Here is a 15,897-nt window from a genome sequence, read left to right as displayed (position 1 = left end):
CAGCAATGATGCAATGGAGCCTCATCACACAAGCCAGAGACACATGGACCAACTCAATCTCCCCCTCTGGCAGGAGCGTTTCTTTCATGGGGGTGGGACGGAGAGTCCGGGAAGACCATCTCTGCCTGGGGCCACTGGGAGGGATCAAGGGGTGCAGGAGGGTCGCTGCTGGCTTGTGATGGAACCCCCAAATGCCAGCTGATTCCTGGCACGTTCACACCATGAAAGGGGATGCATAAGAAGATATGTGCCCTCTCCCCTCCTGGGGTTTCCAGCAACTGCTATTCAGAAGCATTGCTGCCTCTCACCAGAGCACAGCCACCCTGGCTAGTAGCCATGGAGAGCCCCCTCCTCCTCCTCCATTGATTTGTCTAATCCTCTTTTAAAGCCATCTGGGGTCGCTGCCTCCGTGAGGTCAGCCGGGGTGGCACCCGCAGCGTGCAAGGCTATTGTGCAGAACACCTGCTGGGTGGCGCCATCCTTCTGCAGGTGCCTCGTGCTAGGAGAGGTGTGTAAGTAACTTCATCAGTGAACACGGAGGCTTATAGCAAAAGGCTGGTCCCCTCAGGGTAGTTTCTGCCCTTGGGGAGGGGGCAATTGCAGGCTTCTTCTACTGGAAGAGAGAGGGAGGGAGGGAGAGAGCTTCGCACGACAGCTTGCCCGGATGCCTCCTGTCACGTAAATCCATTGCACCAGCGGCAGGCTGAGTCACACTGAATACCTTTCCGCAGAAACTCCTGCTGCAGGCTCACCGCTCCCAGGGTTCGTAGTTGGTTGGCCAGCCGGCGAGGCAGCCACAAGGAGGCAGGACTCAGACAATGGGAATCAGTGGCTGGCCTAGGTGGCGCTGATGCAAGCAAAGACCTCCCTCTCCCTCCCCAAATGATCTGGACATGGAAATTAACTGCACTGTAAGAAGGTGGCAGATTAGTAAATCAAGGCAGGTGTTTTCCCAGAGAGTGGCCAGTCTAGAAGCCTTTTCTTCTTCCTCCTCCATATTCTGGAAAGTTTCATTTCTAAATCTCGGCATTCTTACAAAGCACAGATGTATGTGTGCACCCTAAGTTTGGGAGGTGCACCTTTTTATTGCCAGTGACACCTGTAGTTTTGTTTTTTTTAATTGTCAGAGGCAGTGGGGTGTAGTGGTTTGAGCGCGGGACTATGATCTTGGAGACCAGTGTTCTAATCCCCACTTGGCCAGGAAGCTCACTGGGTGACCTTGTGGGACAGTCATGCTCTCTCTCAGCCTAACCTACCTCACAGGGTTGTTGTGGGAGTTGACTGAGGAGGGGGAGAACCATGTACTCCACCTTTGTAGAGCGTTCAGCTAACTCCACCTCTTGCCAACCTGGGCCTTCCAGCTGTTTCAAAGGACAGTATGTTCATCCCCTGGTTCCGCTGCTGATGGGAGTTGTAGTCCAAAACAGCTGGAAGGACCTAGGTTGGCCAAAGGGTTGGCATAACTATATGATTGCCCAATGCTGGTCTCCTGCATGAGAGTCATCACTGCTCAACTCAGTGGGCCTTACTTCCAAGTAAAGAGATGTAGGGTGGCGCGGTTCTGTAAATCTGACCAGATGGTTGTGATCCAACTGAGTTCTACTTGAATTGGTCCCATCAAAAGCAATGGGCCTAAGTTAAATATACTCTTTTATTTCAGTGTGTCTGTTTTGAGTCTATTTTGCGTGGGACTAGTGTTGGACACAACATATGTCATATTTCATGTGGAAGGTGCTGAGGCTTACCCTTTTCAGAACAATTATAATTAAATACTTTCCCTGATAATTAAAAGACCTGCTGCTGTAGGAGGTAATAGAAAGAAAACATGTCACCAGGCTAATAAAATGATTCACACACAAAAAGGTCACAACTCACTATGCAGAACCTGGGGTCCTGGGTTCAAATCACAGCCATTCTAGAGGATCTCAGCTTGACTTTGGAGACTAGCTGCTGGTCAGAGAAGAGGACCTTTGGCTAGATCAATCCAGTTCTGATTCCCTGGAGAAGTCCCCAGGGCAAGTCGGGTCAGTTGTTTCAGAACCATGGAGAGCTCCTCATGAGCAAGTTGCTCCATCAGGGTTGGATGGGAACCAGGGCCTCAGCTCAGTTGGCATTAAAAGAGAACTAGTAGACAAATTCATGGAGGATAACACTATCATACATGGGGAGAGTTTCTGTCATGCTTTGGGGTTTCCCATAAGCATCCGGCTGGCCCCTGTGGGAATAAGATGCTGGACTGGAAAGGACCATGACCTGATGCATCGCAGGGGGTTCAGCTTTGGGCCCCTCCTGATTCTGTGATCCGGCAGGGCTCTTTTCACACTCTTAGACCATCCTTCAGATTTGCAGGATTTATGAGTAAACCTTAGGAGCAAGGTTGCTGATAGCAGCCTTTCTGCTCAGTTGAAGGGTGATAGTGGGTCCCCAGGGATGCCTGCTTGGCTGCCCTGATCCACCAGAAGCAGGGGGGAGGACAAGCTGGGAGGGACATTTGACACCCAAATGTAAACAGAGTGCTCAAGGACAAAAGGAGCGTTGCAGACAGAGGCAAAACCAGCCTTTGCAGGTGGCCACTTTTCAGGAGACACCTGAGCCCAGCTTCTCCCTTTTCAGATTGGCATCTCTAAACCGAGAATGAATCAAAGAGCAGCTAAAAGGAGACGCAGTGGGAAATGCCCTTGGGATAACTGGGGGACTTTGCCAGAAGCAGAGGCTGTTTGAGAATACAAGAGCCTGCTAGGTTATGCTAGTGGCCCATCTAGTCCAGCATCCCATTCTCCCAGATGCCTCTTTGGGGAAACCTGCAAGCAGGACCTGAGAAAAAGGTCAGGATTGGAATACAATTAATAATAATGCCATTAGCTGCTGATTAAAAAGGGATCCTGGTAGAAAAATGAAAGTGCGCTGAGAGCTCTGTTCCTAAAGCTCCATGTTAGAATAAGGTGGGACCCAGAATGGTTAGACTGGGAAGGTTTGGGAAGTTGGCACACCCTTCATCTGTCCTGAAGTGGGATCTGGGCCTCCTCCCAGGGCTGGGTCTAAGGCTGCCCTTGTGGAGGTGCCAGTAAGGGGGCGTTTCTGTAGCTTGCTGCTGATTCCATGCCACAATGGCGTGAGAATACATGCAGTGGCTTTGCAACCTGTCAGACCCAAACAGGATGTGAATCTGGCCCATCACTTCCTCCTTTCCTCAGGAGAAATCCCCACCAGCCGTTAGCTCAGCCCTGCCTGGCTCCTCCCATGCAAAATATACATAAGGGAGGATAGGAACCCCCCATTTTTTATCCTCATCCCTGGCATCTAGACTGCCCCTGACTCTGGAAGTTCTGTTTAGCCACCAACTGGACACACAGACAACCCAATCCCCTTCACTCCCATTAATCTGTAGGATCCCCATTTGGAGTCTCTTCAAGGACTGCCCTCACCTGTTGTGGCAGGAAGTTCCACCAGTGAATTCCTGCATTGCAGGGGGTTGGACTAGAAAGCCCTTGGGGATCCCTTACAACTCTATGGTTTCATGCTGCATGTGAAGAAGCATTTGCTGTTGCCCACCCTGGATCTCTGCCATCCTTCTGCCTGCTTGGGGGATCTTTGAGATTTCTAGCTGACCACAGTCTGAAAAAGGACGCTGGGTGAGATGATGGGGTGGAGAAAGCTCGTGCGTGCGCGCGCGCACACACACACACACACACCTCAGTCTCCCAGAAGTCCAGAACTGAGCACCCCAAAGGAACATACAAATCATAGAATAGTAGTCTGAAGGGATCCCAAGAGTCATGTAGTCAGAACATTGGCCCATCCATCTCAGTGTTGTCTGCACTGATGGGACAGCAGCTCTCCATGGTTCCAGACTGAGCTGCAGTCAAGCGTAGGTCAGCAATAAAACACCCAGTGTCAGTGAAGTTAACTCTCTATTCATAGCAAGCAAAATATCACAGGCCTTGTAATCCCACCAACTCCTCCCAGTAGGTCTTCCCCAATGAGGCAGTTGCGAGGACTGAAGGTCCCCACCTTCCCCACAGCTGCCTAAGTCCACTCCTCTCCAGGGTTCCCCCCCCCCAAGCAATCAGAGACTGAGACTGCGCCTGCACACAACCAATCTCTGCTCTGCTCTTTTCATGCCTCCGTGTGTTCTAGGAGACCCACAGGGAGGGGAGCTGGTCGCAGCAGAAGGGGGAGACTCCCTGGCTTCCTCACCAGCCTGCCTCATCTCTGCCTCTTGGCCCTCCTCCTCTCCAGCCTCCGCTTCTACCTCTGCCTCTGAACCCCTCTGCCACAGTCTCTTCTTGCTCACTAAACCCTGTTGCCTCTTCAGCTTCTGATACCTTCTCCTCCCAGTCTGCTTCCTTTTCTCCTTCCAGCCTCTCATGGTCACCCCACCACTAATACCCTGGCTCTAAGACTTCTTCCCTGGGGGTTCCCTGGGGGGGGGTTCCCTAGCTGGTGCCTCCTACTACTCCTCTGCCTCCAACAGGGAATATTCCCACCCCTGCCTTGTAGATGCCAGGGATTGAACCTGGGACCTTCTGCATGCAAGGCAGAATCATTGCCACAGAGAAGCTCATCCCTCTCACCATCAGAAAAACCCAGCTGTTTCCAGTAATAGCTGGTCCTTGAAGGCAGACAGTTTGCTCTGCCTGCAATCAGCTCTGGCACCCCCTGCTGTTGGGTTCCCTGCCTTTTACCCTATCCTGTCTCAATGGGTTCCAGCCACCATCACGTCTGACCTTCTGGTGTAAGGAAAGTTCTTACAGTATTTGGACATATGATTTTGGGTGAGTTTTGCCTCCTCATTGTTGGGGAACTCACCCAGAAAAGTGTCACAGTTCTTTTGCAAGCCAGGAAATGACTTTGACGGAGGTTCATAAGGGTGGAAAGTAGAGTTGCTTCCCTAAATGTTCAGTTTCAGAGATGGAAACAACGGGTGGCATGTTCAATGCCTAATCATATAAAAAGTGTCTGGAGGTTCTAATCCCTGTGGAAATCTCAAATTATGCGTTATTTTCTCCATTATTCCAGTGTGAGAGGTACCAAACCTCCAGTGTAAGATTTGGGGCCATTTTCCATTGAGTTGCAGTTACTGTTTGAGCTGTCAAGATAATATATAAGACCAATTATTTAATTTTGGACAATAAACCATGGTTTCTTTAGGAATAACCATCTGCAAAACTTGCAACAATTTACAGCACCACTATAAATGATAATAGGTACCAAGTTTATTGCAACCTCCCCAACAATTAAGTGATATAGAAAAAGTGTTTTAGATATCTGCCAAGAAGGGTAATACATTCTGTGACGGCTGTGTTTGACCTCCGTTGTCTCGGAATGCCCATTGCTGGAAATTGCAAGTTGGCATAGCATTGCTATTGCACCCAGGTCCTCCTTTTGGATCTCTCATTCAGGCATCTGGCTGGTCATATTGCCGAACTATGATGGGCCCAATCCTCTGGATGTTGTAATGAGCCCAAGGATCACGCCAGCTGACAATGAGAGGATTCCCCTTTGTCCTAGTCAATTTAATGCTTTGAAAAAAAGTCTTGACTGTTATTTGACCGGCTGAAGCAATTGTTTCCTCAATCAGTCAAATGCCCAGCCTGAAATCCACGAGTCAAGCTTAGGGAGGGAGGGGATTTATTTTATCTCTTGCCCTGATATCCTACCTTTCCAACAAGGAACTCCATTGCCTTACATGACGGGAGGTTCTCCTCCCATCTCCATTGTATCCTTAAACAGCCCTGAGAGGTTGGTTAAAGAGAGTATGGCTGGCTCAAGGTCATCCATGGCTGTCTGGATTTGAACCCTGGCCTCCCAGGTCCTAGTCCAACAACCTAACCACTATTCCCATGCTGGAAGGGCATTACAGTAACTCAATATTAAGTGGATCTGACTCAAAGGGACCATTTCAATCTTTCTCCAAACTTTTGAAAGGGCTGCTGTGCATACATTGCTCGGTTGAGGGCAATGGCCGTCTTTTAAGATGCTTGAGGCTGAAGCTGCAGTTGGTGCAGAATGCTGCAGCATGATTGCTGACAGGAGTAAGGCCTTGGCAGCATATAACACCTGTGCTCCAAGAACTGCACTGCTTGCCAATTTGCTCTTGGGCCAAGTTCAAAGTGTTACTATTAGTATATAAAGCTCTTAACAACCTGGGACCAGTTTACCTGTGAGATCGCCTTACCACATCTATATCCATTTGCCTGCTTTGATTTGAAGAACTGGCATTGTTACAAGTGCCACATAATACCAGACTCTCCCAGTGTCCTTATTTTCCAGGGACAGCCCCGGATGTACAGAAGCTGTACCGGTTTCTGATGTGATCCTGGAATGTCCTGCTTTTCCTTAGGACATCCCTATTTTCATCGGGAAAATGTTGGAGCGTAGGGAACATGTAACCGCTGAACCAAGAAGATAAGTAACTACAGTCATACCTTGGTTTCTGAACAGTTTAGTTCCTGAACGTTTTGGCTCCTGAACATTGCAAACTCAGAAATGACTTTTCCAGTTTGCGAACTATTTTTAGAACCCAAACGTCTGATGGGGCTTCTGAGGCTTCTGATTGGCTACAGGAGCTTACTGCAGCCAGAAGCTGCTATTTGCAGCTGTTTTCGAACATTTTAGAAGTCGAACAGACTTCTGGAATGGATTCCATTTGACTTCCAAGGTACGACTGTATGCAACCTTTAGAAGACACCTGAAGGCAGCCCTGTATGGGGAAGTTTCTTAACGTTTAATATTTTATTATGTTTTTATATATGTTGGAAGCTGCCTAGAGTGGCTGGGACATAGATAATAAAGTTGTTGTTGTTGTTGTTGTTGTTGTTGTTGTTATTATTATTATTATTTGTCGTTGTTGGTTGTTGTTGTTAAATAAAAAAAGGTAAAGGGACCCTTAACCATTAGGACCAGTCATGACCGACTCTGGGGTTGTGCGCTCATCTCGCTCTATAGGCCGAGGGAGCCGGCATTTGTCCGCAGACAGCTCCGGGTCATGTGGCCAGCATGACTAAGCAGCTTCTGGCCATTTACCTGCCCGCTGCAGCGGTGCCTATTTATCTACTTGCACTTTGATGTGCTTTTAAACTGCTAGGTTGGCAGGAGCAGGGACCGAACAATGGGAGCTCACCCCGTCGTGGGGATTCGAACCACCGACCTTCTGATTGGCAAGTCCTAGGCTCTGTGGTTTAACCCACAGCGCCACCCGCGTCCCTCCACACTGTTGCTAAATAGGACATCCCTATTTTCATCGAAGAAGTGTTGGCTGTTATATAATACCCGTTCTGCATTTGTAAGAAATCTATATCTTAGTGTGGCAGCACTTAAACTTTGGAACCCCCTGCCTCTTGAAATCAGGCAGGCGTCTTCAGTGTACCCTCTTCAGCACTTGCTAAAAACATTATTGTTTGGGCAAGCCCATCCAGATGTTTAGAAAGTTGATGCAAGCCTCAATCTGTTTTTAGTCTATTGTTATTTTCACTTTTTAGAAGCTGTCATGGAATGAGTTAATAAATATGGGTCCTGGGGCCTGACGTCTCTCTCTCTCTCTTGCTGTCCTTGCAGGTGCTGCGAATGTGGGGCATCCCTTTCCCACCAGTACTACGAGAAGGATGGACGCCTCTACTGCAAGAAGGACTATTGGGCACACTTTGGGGAGCTCTGCCACGGCTGCTCAGAGCAGATCACCAAAGGGCTCGTTATGGTAAGAAAGGGGGTCCAGGAGAGAGCAGAGGGATCTCCTCTAGCCCAAATACTTTGCTGAAATAAAGACATTCTATGTCTTTGGCATCCCCATGATCTACCAAACCAGTCGCTGCATCAAAAAAGGAGGCAAGCTTCATCTGCCATGGCTTCCTCTTGAGAAATCCATAAAGGTAAAGGTAAAGGGACCCTTGACCATTAGGTCCAGTCATGACCGACTCTTGGGTTGTGGCACTCAACTCACTTTATTGGCCGAGGGAGCCGGCGTACAGCTTCCGGGTCATGTGGCCAGCATGACTAAGCCGCTTCTGGCGAACCAGAGCAGCGCACGGAAACTCCGTTTACCTTCCCGCCGGAGCAGTGCCTATTTATCTACTTGCACTTTGATGTGCTTTTAAACTGCTAGGTTGGCAGGAGCAGGGACCGAGCAACGGGAGCTCACCCCGTCATGGGGATTTGAACCGCTGACCTTCTGATCGGCAAGTCCTAGGCTCTGTGGTTTAACCCACAGCGCCACTCACATCCCTCAGGAGAAATCCATACTAGCCTCTAATATCAACACATTATTTTCTAGATGCTCCCAAACAGACTCCTTAACCACCTGCCTAGAATTTCACCCAGTATAGCCATTTTGTTGGCCTGCCTGAATTTCCCAGAGCTGTTTTCCTTTTCTGTTTTTGAAAAGCAAGGGCAATCCCATCCCACTCCTTTTGCCCATCTCCAATCTCCCAGCCCCTCACCTTCTCTCCAGAAATGCTCAAAAGAGGCTCTGAAATAACCCACTGCAAGCCCCTCTTTAGACTTCTTTGTTCTGCATTTCCCAGGCTGAACATAGTTCCCCTAGCAGAAGAAGACAGAGGCCAAAAAGGAACTGAGTGGTTCCTATTTCCTCCAAGTCACCTCTTGACTGAAACCACAGCCACCTGCACGTCACCTGGTGTCATAGTTCTGGGAATTAGGTCTTATGTCGTGTTCTGGGAGGGGGTTACATGCCCCCTATAGGATCAGACTTGCAGGGCTCCTGGATTCCAATATGTCACTGACAGTGAGCCTTTCCTGATATGTGCCTTTGCAGGTGCAGTTTGAATCCAGGCTCAAAAGCAAACGGACCAAGCAGGGCTTGCTGTCAGTGCAGTGAGCCCCTCCAAAGTTATCCATTTGCAGGTGTGGCTTGAATTTAGCTTGCAACTGCCAAGTGGGGCTCCCTATTGGTTCCTGTTGGTTTGTTTCAGAATTTATAAACCCCTCTCCATAGAACTAGAGAACCGGAAGAGATATAAATATGTAAATACAGTGGTACCTTGGGTTACATATGCTTCAGGTTACAGACGCCACTAACCCAGAAATAGTACCTCAGATTAAGAACTTTGCTTCAGGATGAGAACAGAAATCGTGCTCCGGCGGTGTGGCGGCAGCAGGATGCCCCATTAGCTAAAGTGGTGCTTCAGGTTAAGAACAGTTTCAGGTTAAGAACGGACCTCCAGAACAAATTAAGTACTTAACCCGAGGTACCACTGTACACGTGTCTGTTTCCCTCCTAGGTTGCTGGAGAGCAAAAATATCACCCCGAATGTTTCAGCTGCCTGAACTGCCGGGCGTTCATCGGCGATGGAGATACTTATGCGCTGGTGGAACGGTCCAAGCTGTACTGGTGAGAGGGGAGAACAGCTGGGCTCACTTTCGGGGGGGGGCAGTGCTTGGGCAGGAAACAGTCAGAGAGAACCAAAGGGACAGCTTTCATTATTGCAGGCTGCAACTGGAGATTTCAGGCTCCGCTGTGGAGCTTTGTCCCTTATCATAAGAGCATCAGAAGAGGCTGTTGGATCAAGCCAATGGCCAATCTAGTCTAGCCTCCTGCTCTTGTAGTGGCCCAACCAAATGCCTCAAAGCAAAGCCTGAAAGCAGGATTCAAACATAAGAGCCCTCTCCCCTCCTGTGATTTCCCTCCTGTGGCTTTGCTGCCTCCAGCTATGGAGGTGGCTAGTAACCGTTGGTAGCCCCCTCCTCTATGAATTTGTCTAGTCCTCCCAGACCCTTGTTCTGGGAAACAAGGGTCATTATGTAACTTGTAAACTGCAATGCAAAACAACACCGGTTCCTCCACTTTAATTTACTGATCCAAGTATTTGTTTCTTGTAACATCAGTGCAGCTTGTTTTCTCTGCAGTTTTGTGCTATTTCCAAACTATTGGTACTGGGATATTTTACCAGAACACAGCAACCCTGTCACATAGACAGCTTCTTGAACACTGAGGGCAGCCAGGGACAGTGTGGAATTAAATTACATCTTCAAATAAAATGTGTATGGGTTATTATTATTATTTTTAATTGATTGATATTATTATTTCTAATAGATTCTAATATGCATTTTTTTAAAAAACCATTGTACTTAAGTGATCACATGAAATGTTGTGAGCCACTTTGGGCACAATTTTGTGCACAAGTGGCATACAAATAAACAGATGATGATGATGATGATAAGAGTTCAAAGGCACATTTCCAGCCAGGAAGAAACACTAAAGGAGGGTGCAGGGGAGCACCAAGGAGAGATTTGGCCTGGTGGGCAGGAGAATTGAAGAGTGCCAGGAAAAGAGGCCTGGTTTCCCTCACCCTGATTTAGAACCCTCATTCGGAGGAGACCTGTTGGAACATCTCAGGAGCCTCGAGTTACGCAGTTCACTCCATTTCTCATGGGACTTTCGGGGCTCGCTCACCATTTGAGATGACTTCCCTAATGCCTCACCCTTCTCCTCCTCCCTGCCACAGTGGACACTGTTATTACCAGATGGTGGTGACGCCCGTGATGGACCAGCTGCTCCCAGAATCCCCCGGCACCCGGATCCCGCACACGGTCACCCTCGTCTCCATCCCGGCTTGTTCTGATGGCAAGAGGGGCTTCTCCGTCTCCATCGAGGCTCCACATGGAGGCTCAGAGCACCCACACACTGTCCGCGTCAGAGAGTAAGTACAGCCCGCCAGGCGTCAGGCTCTTGTCTTGCCCTTGTTCAGGTGATGTGGTTCACCTCAAGGAACTGCCCACACTCAGCCTCCACGGCCTTCTTATTCTGATCGTTCCAGTGAATAATAGCCAACACAACTTGAAATCCACCAAAGCTTCCCATTTCAAACACAGTTTTAAATTTATCGTGTTTTCCTGTGAAATTTGACAGGCAGCATTTTGAAATTTGCATGTTCTAAGGCTTCACAGTGCCTGATGATTTGTTGCGATTCTAGTAGGCTTCAGATGCGAAATCTCACATGCTGTCGGCTCTCAAACACCAAATTGCATGTCAAATCCTAAATTACCATTGCATGTCAAATACCAAATTACCATTCCATGCTGTCTTGTCTAATGTGCCCTCTCCAGACACTATGGAATTCTGAATAATGCGATACGGCTGTTACAAAATTATGGATACCATGATTTGCCATCTTTCAAATGCCATCAAATATTATCAGGTGTTTTTGGTTAACATGCTTTATTCTAGTGTATTATTACATGCATATCCCACCAATTCCTCCAAGAAGCTCTAGGTGGCACCCATGGTTCTCCTGCTCCCCATTTTATCCTCACAAGAACCTTGTGAGGCTGAGAGACAGTGCCTGGTCCAAAGTCACTCAATGAGCTTCATTGCTAAGAGGAGATTCAAGCACTGGTCTCCCAGATCCTAGTCTGACATTCTAAGCACTACACTACGCTTAATATTTGAAATATTCATTGAATGTCAAGTGAAATTGGAGCTCGAGGCTCCAGCGGCGCAAGTGGTTCCCCTGTACAGGGTGCTGAGCCAAGAGGGCACAAAATAACAACAACAACAACAACAATAACATCACCTTTATTTATATGGGTATCTACTGAGAAGATCAGCGGGTGGCGCTGTGGGTTAAACCACAGAGCCTAGGACTTGCCGATCAGAAGGTCAGCGGTTTGAATCCCCGCAACGGGGTGAGCTCCCGTTGCTCGGTCCCAGCTCCCGCCAGCCAACCTAGCAGTTCGAAAGCACGTCAAAGTGCAAGTAGATAAATAGGTACCGCTCCGGCGGGAAGGTAAACGGCGTTTCCATGCGCTGCTTTGTTTTGCCAGAAGCGCCTTAGTCATGCTGGCCACATGACCCAGAAGCTGTATGCTGGCTCCCTCAGCCAATAAAGCGAGATGAGCGCCACAACCCCAGAGTCAGCCATGACTGGCCCTAATGGTCAGGGGTCCCTTTACCTTTACCTTACTGAGAAGATCCATTAAAAAAACAACTGCACCAAAAGGAATTATTGTGAAAATATGAAATATTTAGAGAGGAGCAAATTTCGTCCTCTCTCAGGTTACCATATTACCAAAGTCCACCCTGGCTCCAGCCTGGTCAATTGTAAATAAGAGATTGATGCATTGTGACAGTGTGGTCCTGCTTTTTCCTCCGCTAGGAATTCTGGAGCCTGCTTTGCTCCTCTGGGACTTGGGTTTGAGGGGGTGCCCCCATATGCCAGCCTGGAATAACCCTTTTCTTGCCTCCCTCTCCAACACCCTGGAAACAGATTGAACCCAGACTGCATAAGTCCTGACATGAAGAACTCCATCCACGTCGGCGACCGCATCCTGGAAATCAACGGCACGCCGATCCGGCATGTCCCCCTAGACGAGGTGATGTTCTGGGGGGGGTTCTTTCTCCTCCGTGCTTTTGAGAAAGTAACTGCTGGATCCCATGCCTTGCTGGGAAACATCTGGGCTCCCCATAAGAACATCAGAACAGGCCATTGGCACAGCTAGTCCAGCATCCTGATCTCACCGGGGCCAGTTATCCCTAGGAATCTAGATAGACTGCCTCTGGACCAGGAGGTTCCACGAGAAGAACCTGGCTGGTGGATTCAGGCCCAAAGGAGCCCGTCTAGTCCAGCATCCTGTCTTTGCAGTGGCTAGCCAGCTGCCCTAAGGGGAAACCCAAAAGCAGGATTTGAACACCAGAGCCCTCTTCCCTCCTGCCATTTCCAGTAACTGGTATGGAGAAGCATTGCTGCCTCTGATTGTGGAGGCAGAGCTATCAGCCCTCAGTAGCCCTCTCCTCTTCCATGGATTTCTCTAATCCTCGTTTAAAACCATCTAGGTTAGTGGCCATCACTGCCCCCAGTGGCAGGGAGTTCCACAGTTTAACTCTACACCGGGCAAAGAAGTCGCTTATTCACGCCAACCTGGCCTGCCTTACTGTCTCCCCTCTGCAGATCGACCTGCTGATCCAGGAGACCAGCCGCCTGCTGCAACTCACCATCGAGCACGACCCGCACGACATGCTGGAGAGCAGTGGCGGCAGCCCCCTCTCAGAGCTGCGAAGCCCCCTCCGCTCCCCCAGCCGCACCCCCTGCCCAGAACCGTCCGCCATCCGCCAGCGCTCCGTCATGTAAGGCAATGAGGCTAAGCAGCCAGTCCTAAATTGGGGGGGGGGGGAGGTATGCCTGTACCCCACCACTGGAGCAATGATGGGTCAGGGATGGTGGGAGTTCAGCAAACCTGGGGGCACCAGGTTGGGGGATGCAGGAGGCAGGGTTGTACCTGCTTTTTTTTGCAAAATGTGTACACTGCTTGGTTGTAAAAAAAATGCTCAAAACAGTACAAAGAATATAAAACAATCAAATTATCAACAATAATAGTATTTTTAAAAATAATTTTACTTATAAGCTTTTACAAGATATACGAAAAATCAAAAAATTGAAACACCACCAATCTTTCATATATCTCTTATTTCGGCTCCCTTCCCCCTCTTTCTTCAGTTTCTTATATTTATGTTGTTTTTATCAACAAGAAGAATTAATAACAAGATAGGATGTTCAAAAAGTTAAATAGCAATAAACTAAGAACAGATTGAAACTCACACCAACTTTCTAAACATCCCGGTCAGCTTGCTTAAGCAAAAAAAAAATTATAATAAAAATTAGCAAGCTCTGAAAAGAGTGCAGCACAGGCACCTGCCTGACTTCATTAGGCAGGGAGTTCCAGAGTTATCAAGATCAAGTGCTTACAAATACGGAATGGTTATGATGTGGCACCTGTAACAGGGCCACTTCCGCTGAGTGAGGCTGTTGAGTGGGCATAAGGCAACCTCACAGGTAAGCTGTTCCTAAAGTGTTAATAGTAATAATTACTATTACTATTGCTATTACTATTACTATTAGTAATTACTAATAGTAATGCCATGAAATTGGCCCGGTAGCAAATCAGCAACCAGTGTGGATCTCTGAGCACAGGTGTTACATGTTGGCAAGGCCTCACTCCTGTCAGCAGTTGTGCTGCAGCATTCTGCACTATCCTCAGCTTCCGGATCAGGTGCCAGGAAGCCCCACATAGAGCACATGGTGGTAATCTAGTCTTGGATAACCAGTGCATGAACTGCAATTCCCAGCTGCGTTGCCCAGAAATCTTTGAGAAAAAACATGCTTCAGTCATGCTCTGAAGGTACAGGGCCAAAGCGGTTGGGTGGGCGCAGTTGGGGTGATCTTGCAGGTAAACTGGTCCCACATTTCCCCTTTCAAGAGGGCAGGTGTGACCACTATCATTCCTCTGTTGTACCCCTGCTGATGCCCCCTCTCTCTTTCTTACCTTGATCCTCTTAGGAGAAGCTGCAGCATCGACAAATCTCCCTGCTCCAGTTCCCTGGGCTCCCCTGCCTCACAGCGGAAGGATATCGGGCGCTCCGAGTCCCTCCGAGTCGTCTCTCGGCTTCACCGGATCTTCCGCCCCTCGGATCTCATCCACGGCGAGGTCTTGGGCAAGGGCTGCTTTGGGCAGGCAATCAAGGTACCAGTGTGCTCACTCTGCCCTTCCAGGATGCCCTGGGCAATTCATTGATTCTCCCCTGGCCTCCTCGCTGGCCCAAATAGGACTAATTTAGCCAGCTAGCCCTGGTGATCATCTAATGTTTATTGGATGGATTTCCCCCCTAAATTGATTTTGAATTCTGAATTTATGGTTATTCACGTTTTATACTGTCTTTTATGCTGTTTTTTGTTGCATCAATTAAGTGTTTTAAATTTGTTGTTAGCTGCCCTGAGCCCGGTTTTCTGAACCAGGAAGGGCGGTGTATAAATTAAAATGTATTATTATTATTATTATTATTATTATTATTATTATTTGTTACTGATGATGAACATGCTGTGACATCACTCTGGGATGCTCGCACAAGATCTCGTGGGGCCATCTGAGCTCCTGTGAGATCTCGTGTGAGCATCCCCAGCCTTCCAGATCCCACATGCTGAGCCCACCTTGCCCCCCCCACCCCCCAAGCAAGGCAGAGAGCTTAAAAGCTCTTTTCATGCTGTTTCTGCTTGGCTGCCTGGCACAAAACGAGCATTTAAGTTGTCTGCCTTGCTGCAGTTGGGCAATGCCCATTCAGTGCTCCAGCTGAATGGAGGAGTCTCCTCCCCCTTCCCTGTTAGCTGTGGGGTGGCTCCAAAGGTTTGGGTATGCACGATTTCCGTGCATTTGTGGAACCCTTGGAACTGAACCCCCGCATGAGATGTGCTAATACTGTTACTGATGTTTTAAAGGTTTGAGCTTCCTTTCTGGGCAGGGCTGGATTTAGGTTTGATGAGGCCCTAAGCTACTGAAGGTAATGGGGGCCCTTTATATGTTCAGCTGTTCTTTGTCAACAACAAATTGTCGCTGGTTTTTTTGTGTTGAATATATGCAATATGGTAATTTATGGACCTAATAGGCATCTAAAGCCATTTGCACGTATGAAATAGGAGCCTACACAACACAAAACACTGTTGCTGTATGTAGGTTTTATTTTACTTTTTATCTTATATTTTGGAAATGTACATCCAGTTTCCCCCCCCCCCCTTTAAATTTTTTGGGGCCCCCAAGAGAGTGGGATCCTATAGCTTGTTTAGCTTATACGTAAATCCAGCACTGAGAGTTCACCACAAAACGTTTAAAGAAATAAATGCATCCTTTGGCAGGTGACGCACCGGGAAACGGGAGAAGTGATGGTCATGAAGGAACTGATCCGCTTTGATGAGGAGACCCAAAGAACATTCCTTAAGGAGGTAGGTCTAACCTAATTATATTCCAGTAGCTGTGGAGTCCCCTCGCAACACCCTGCTCTGTTTTCCCTTGATAGCTACCATAGAGTCATAGACTCATAGCATTGTCATGTTGGAAGGGATCCCAAGATATTCTAGTCCAGCCCCTGCAATGCAGGAATCACAGCTAGAGAATCGC

The 15,897-nt window shown here is 48.4% G+C and overlaps 1 protein-coding gene across 3 annotated transcripts in view; it reads left to right on the top strand.

Annotated features, from left to right (window-relative positions):
* The window catches only part of LIMK1 (LIM domain kinase 1), a 36,389-nt gene that overhangs the window by 11,744 nt on the left and 8,748 nt on the right, over positions 1–15,897 (top strand). For all 3 annotated transcript variants that reach the window (XM_083714543.1, XM_083714542.1, XM_083714544.1), the window contains 7 exons: positions 7,558–7,696; positions 9,237–9,346; positions 10,461–10,655; positions 12,222–12,327; positions 12,903–13,078; positions 14,289–14,472; positions 15,636–15,722. In XM_083714543.1, coding sequence (XP_083570669.1) covers positions 7,558–7,696; positions 9,237–9,346; positions 10,461–10,655; positions 12,222–12,327; positions 12,903–13,078; positions 14,289–14,472; positions 15,636–15,722 — 997 coding nt within the window. The remainder of the gene's footprint in view (positions 1–7,557; positions 7,697–9,236; positions 9,347–10,460; positions 10,656–12,221; positions 12,328–12,902; positions 13,079–14,288; positions 14,473–15,635; positions 15,723–15,897) is intronic.

The sequence above is a fragment of the Podarcis gaigeae genome (assembly GCF_964106915.1).
Source record: "Podarcis gaigeae genome assembly, chromosome: 15".
In the NCBI taxonomy this organism is placed as follows: domain Eukaryota; kingdom Metazoa; phylum Chordata; class Lepidosauria; order Squamata; family Lacertidae; genus Podarcis; species Podarcis gaigeae.
This window is presented reverse-complemented; position numbering and strand designations above follow the sequence as displayed.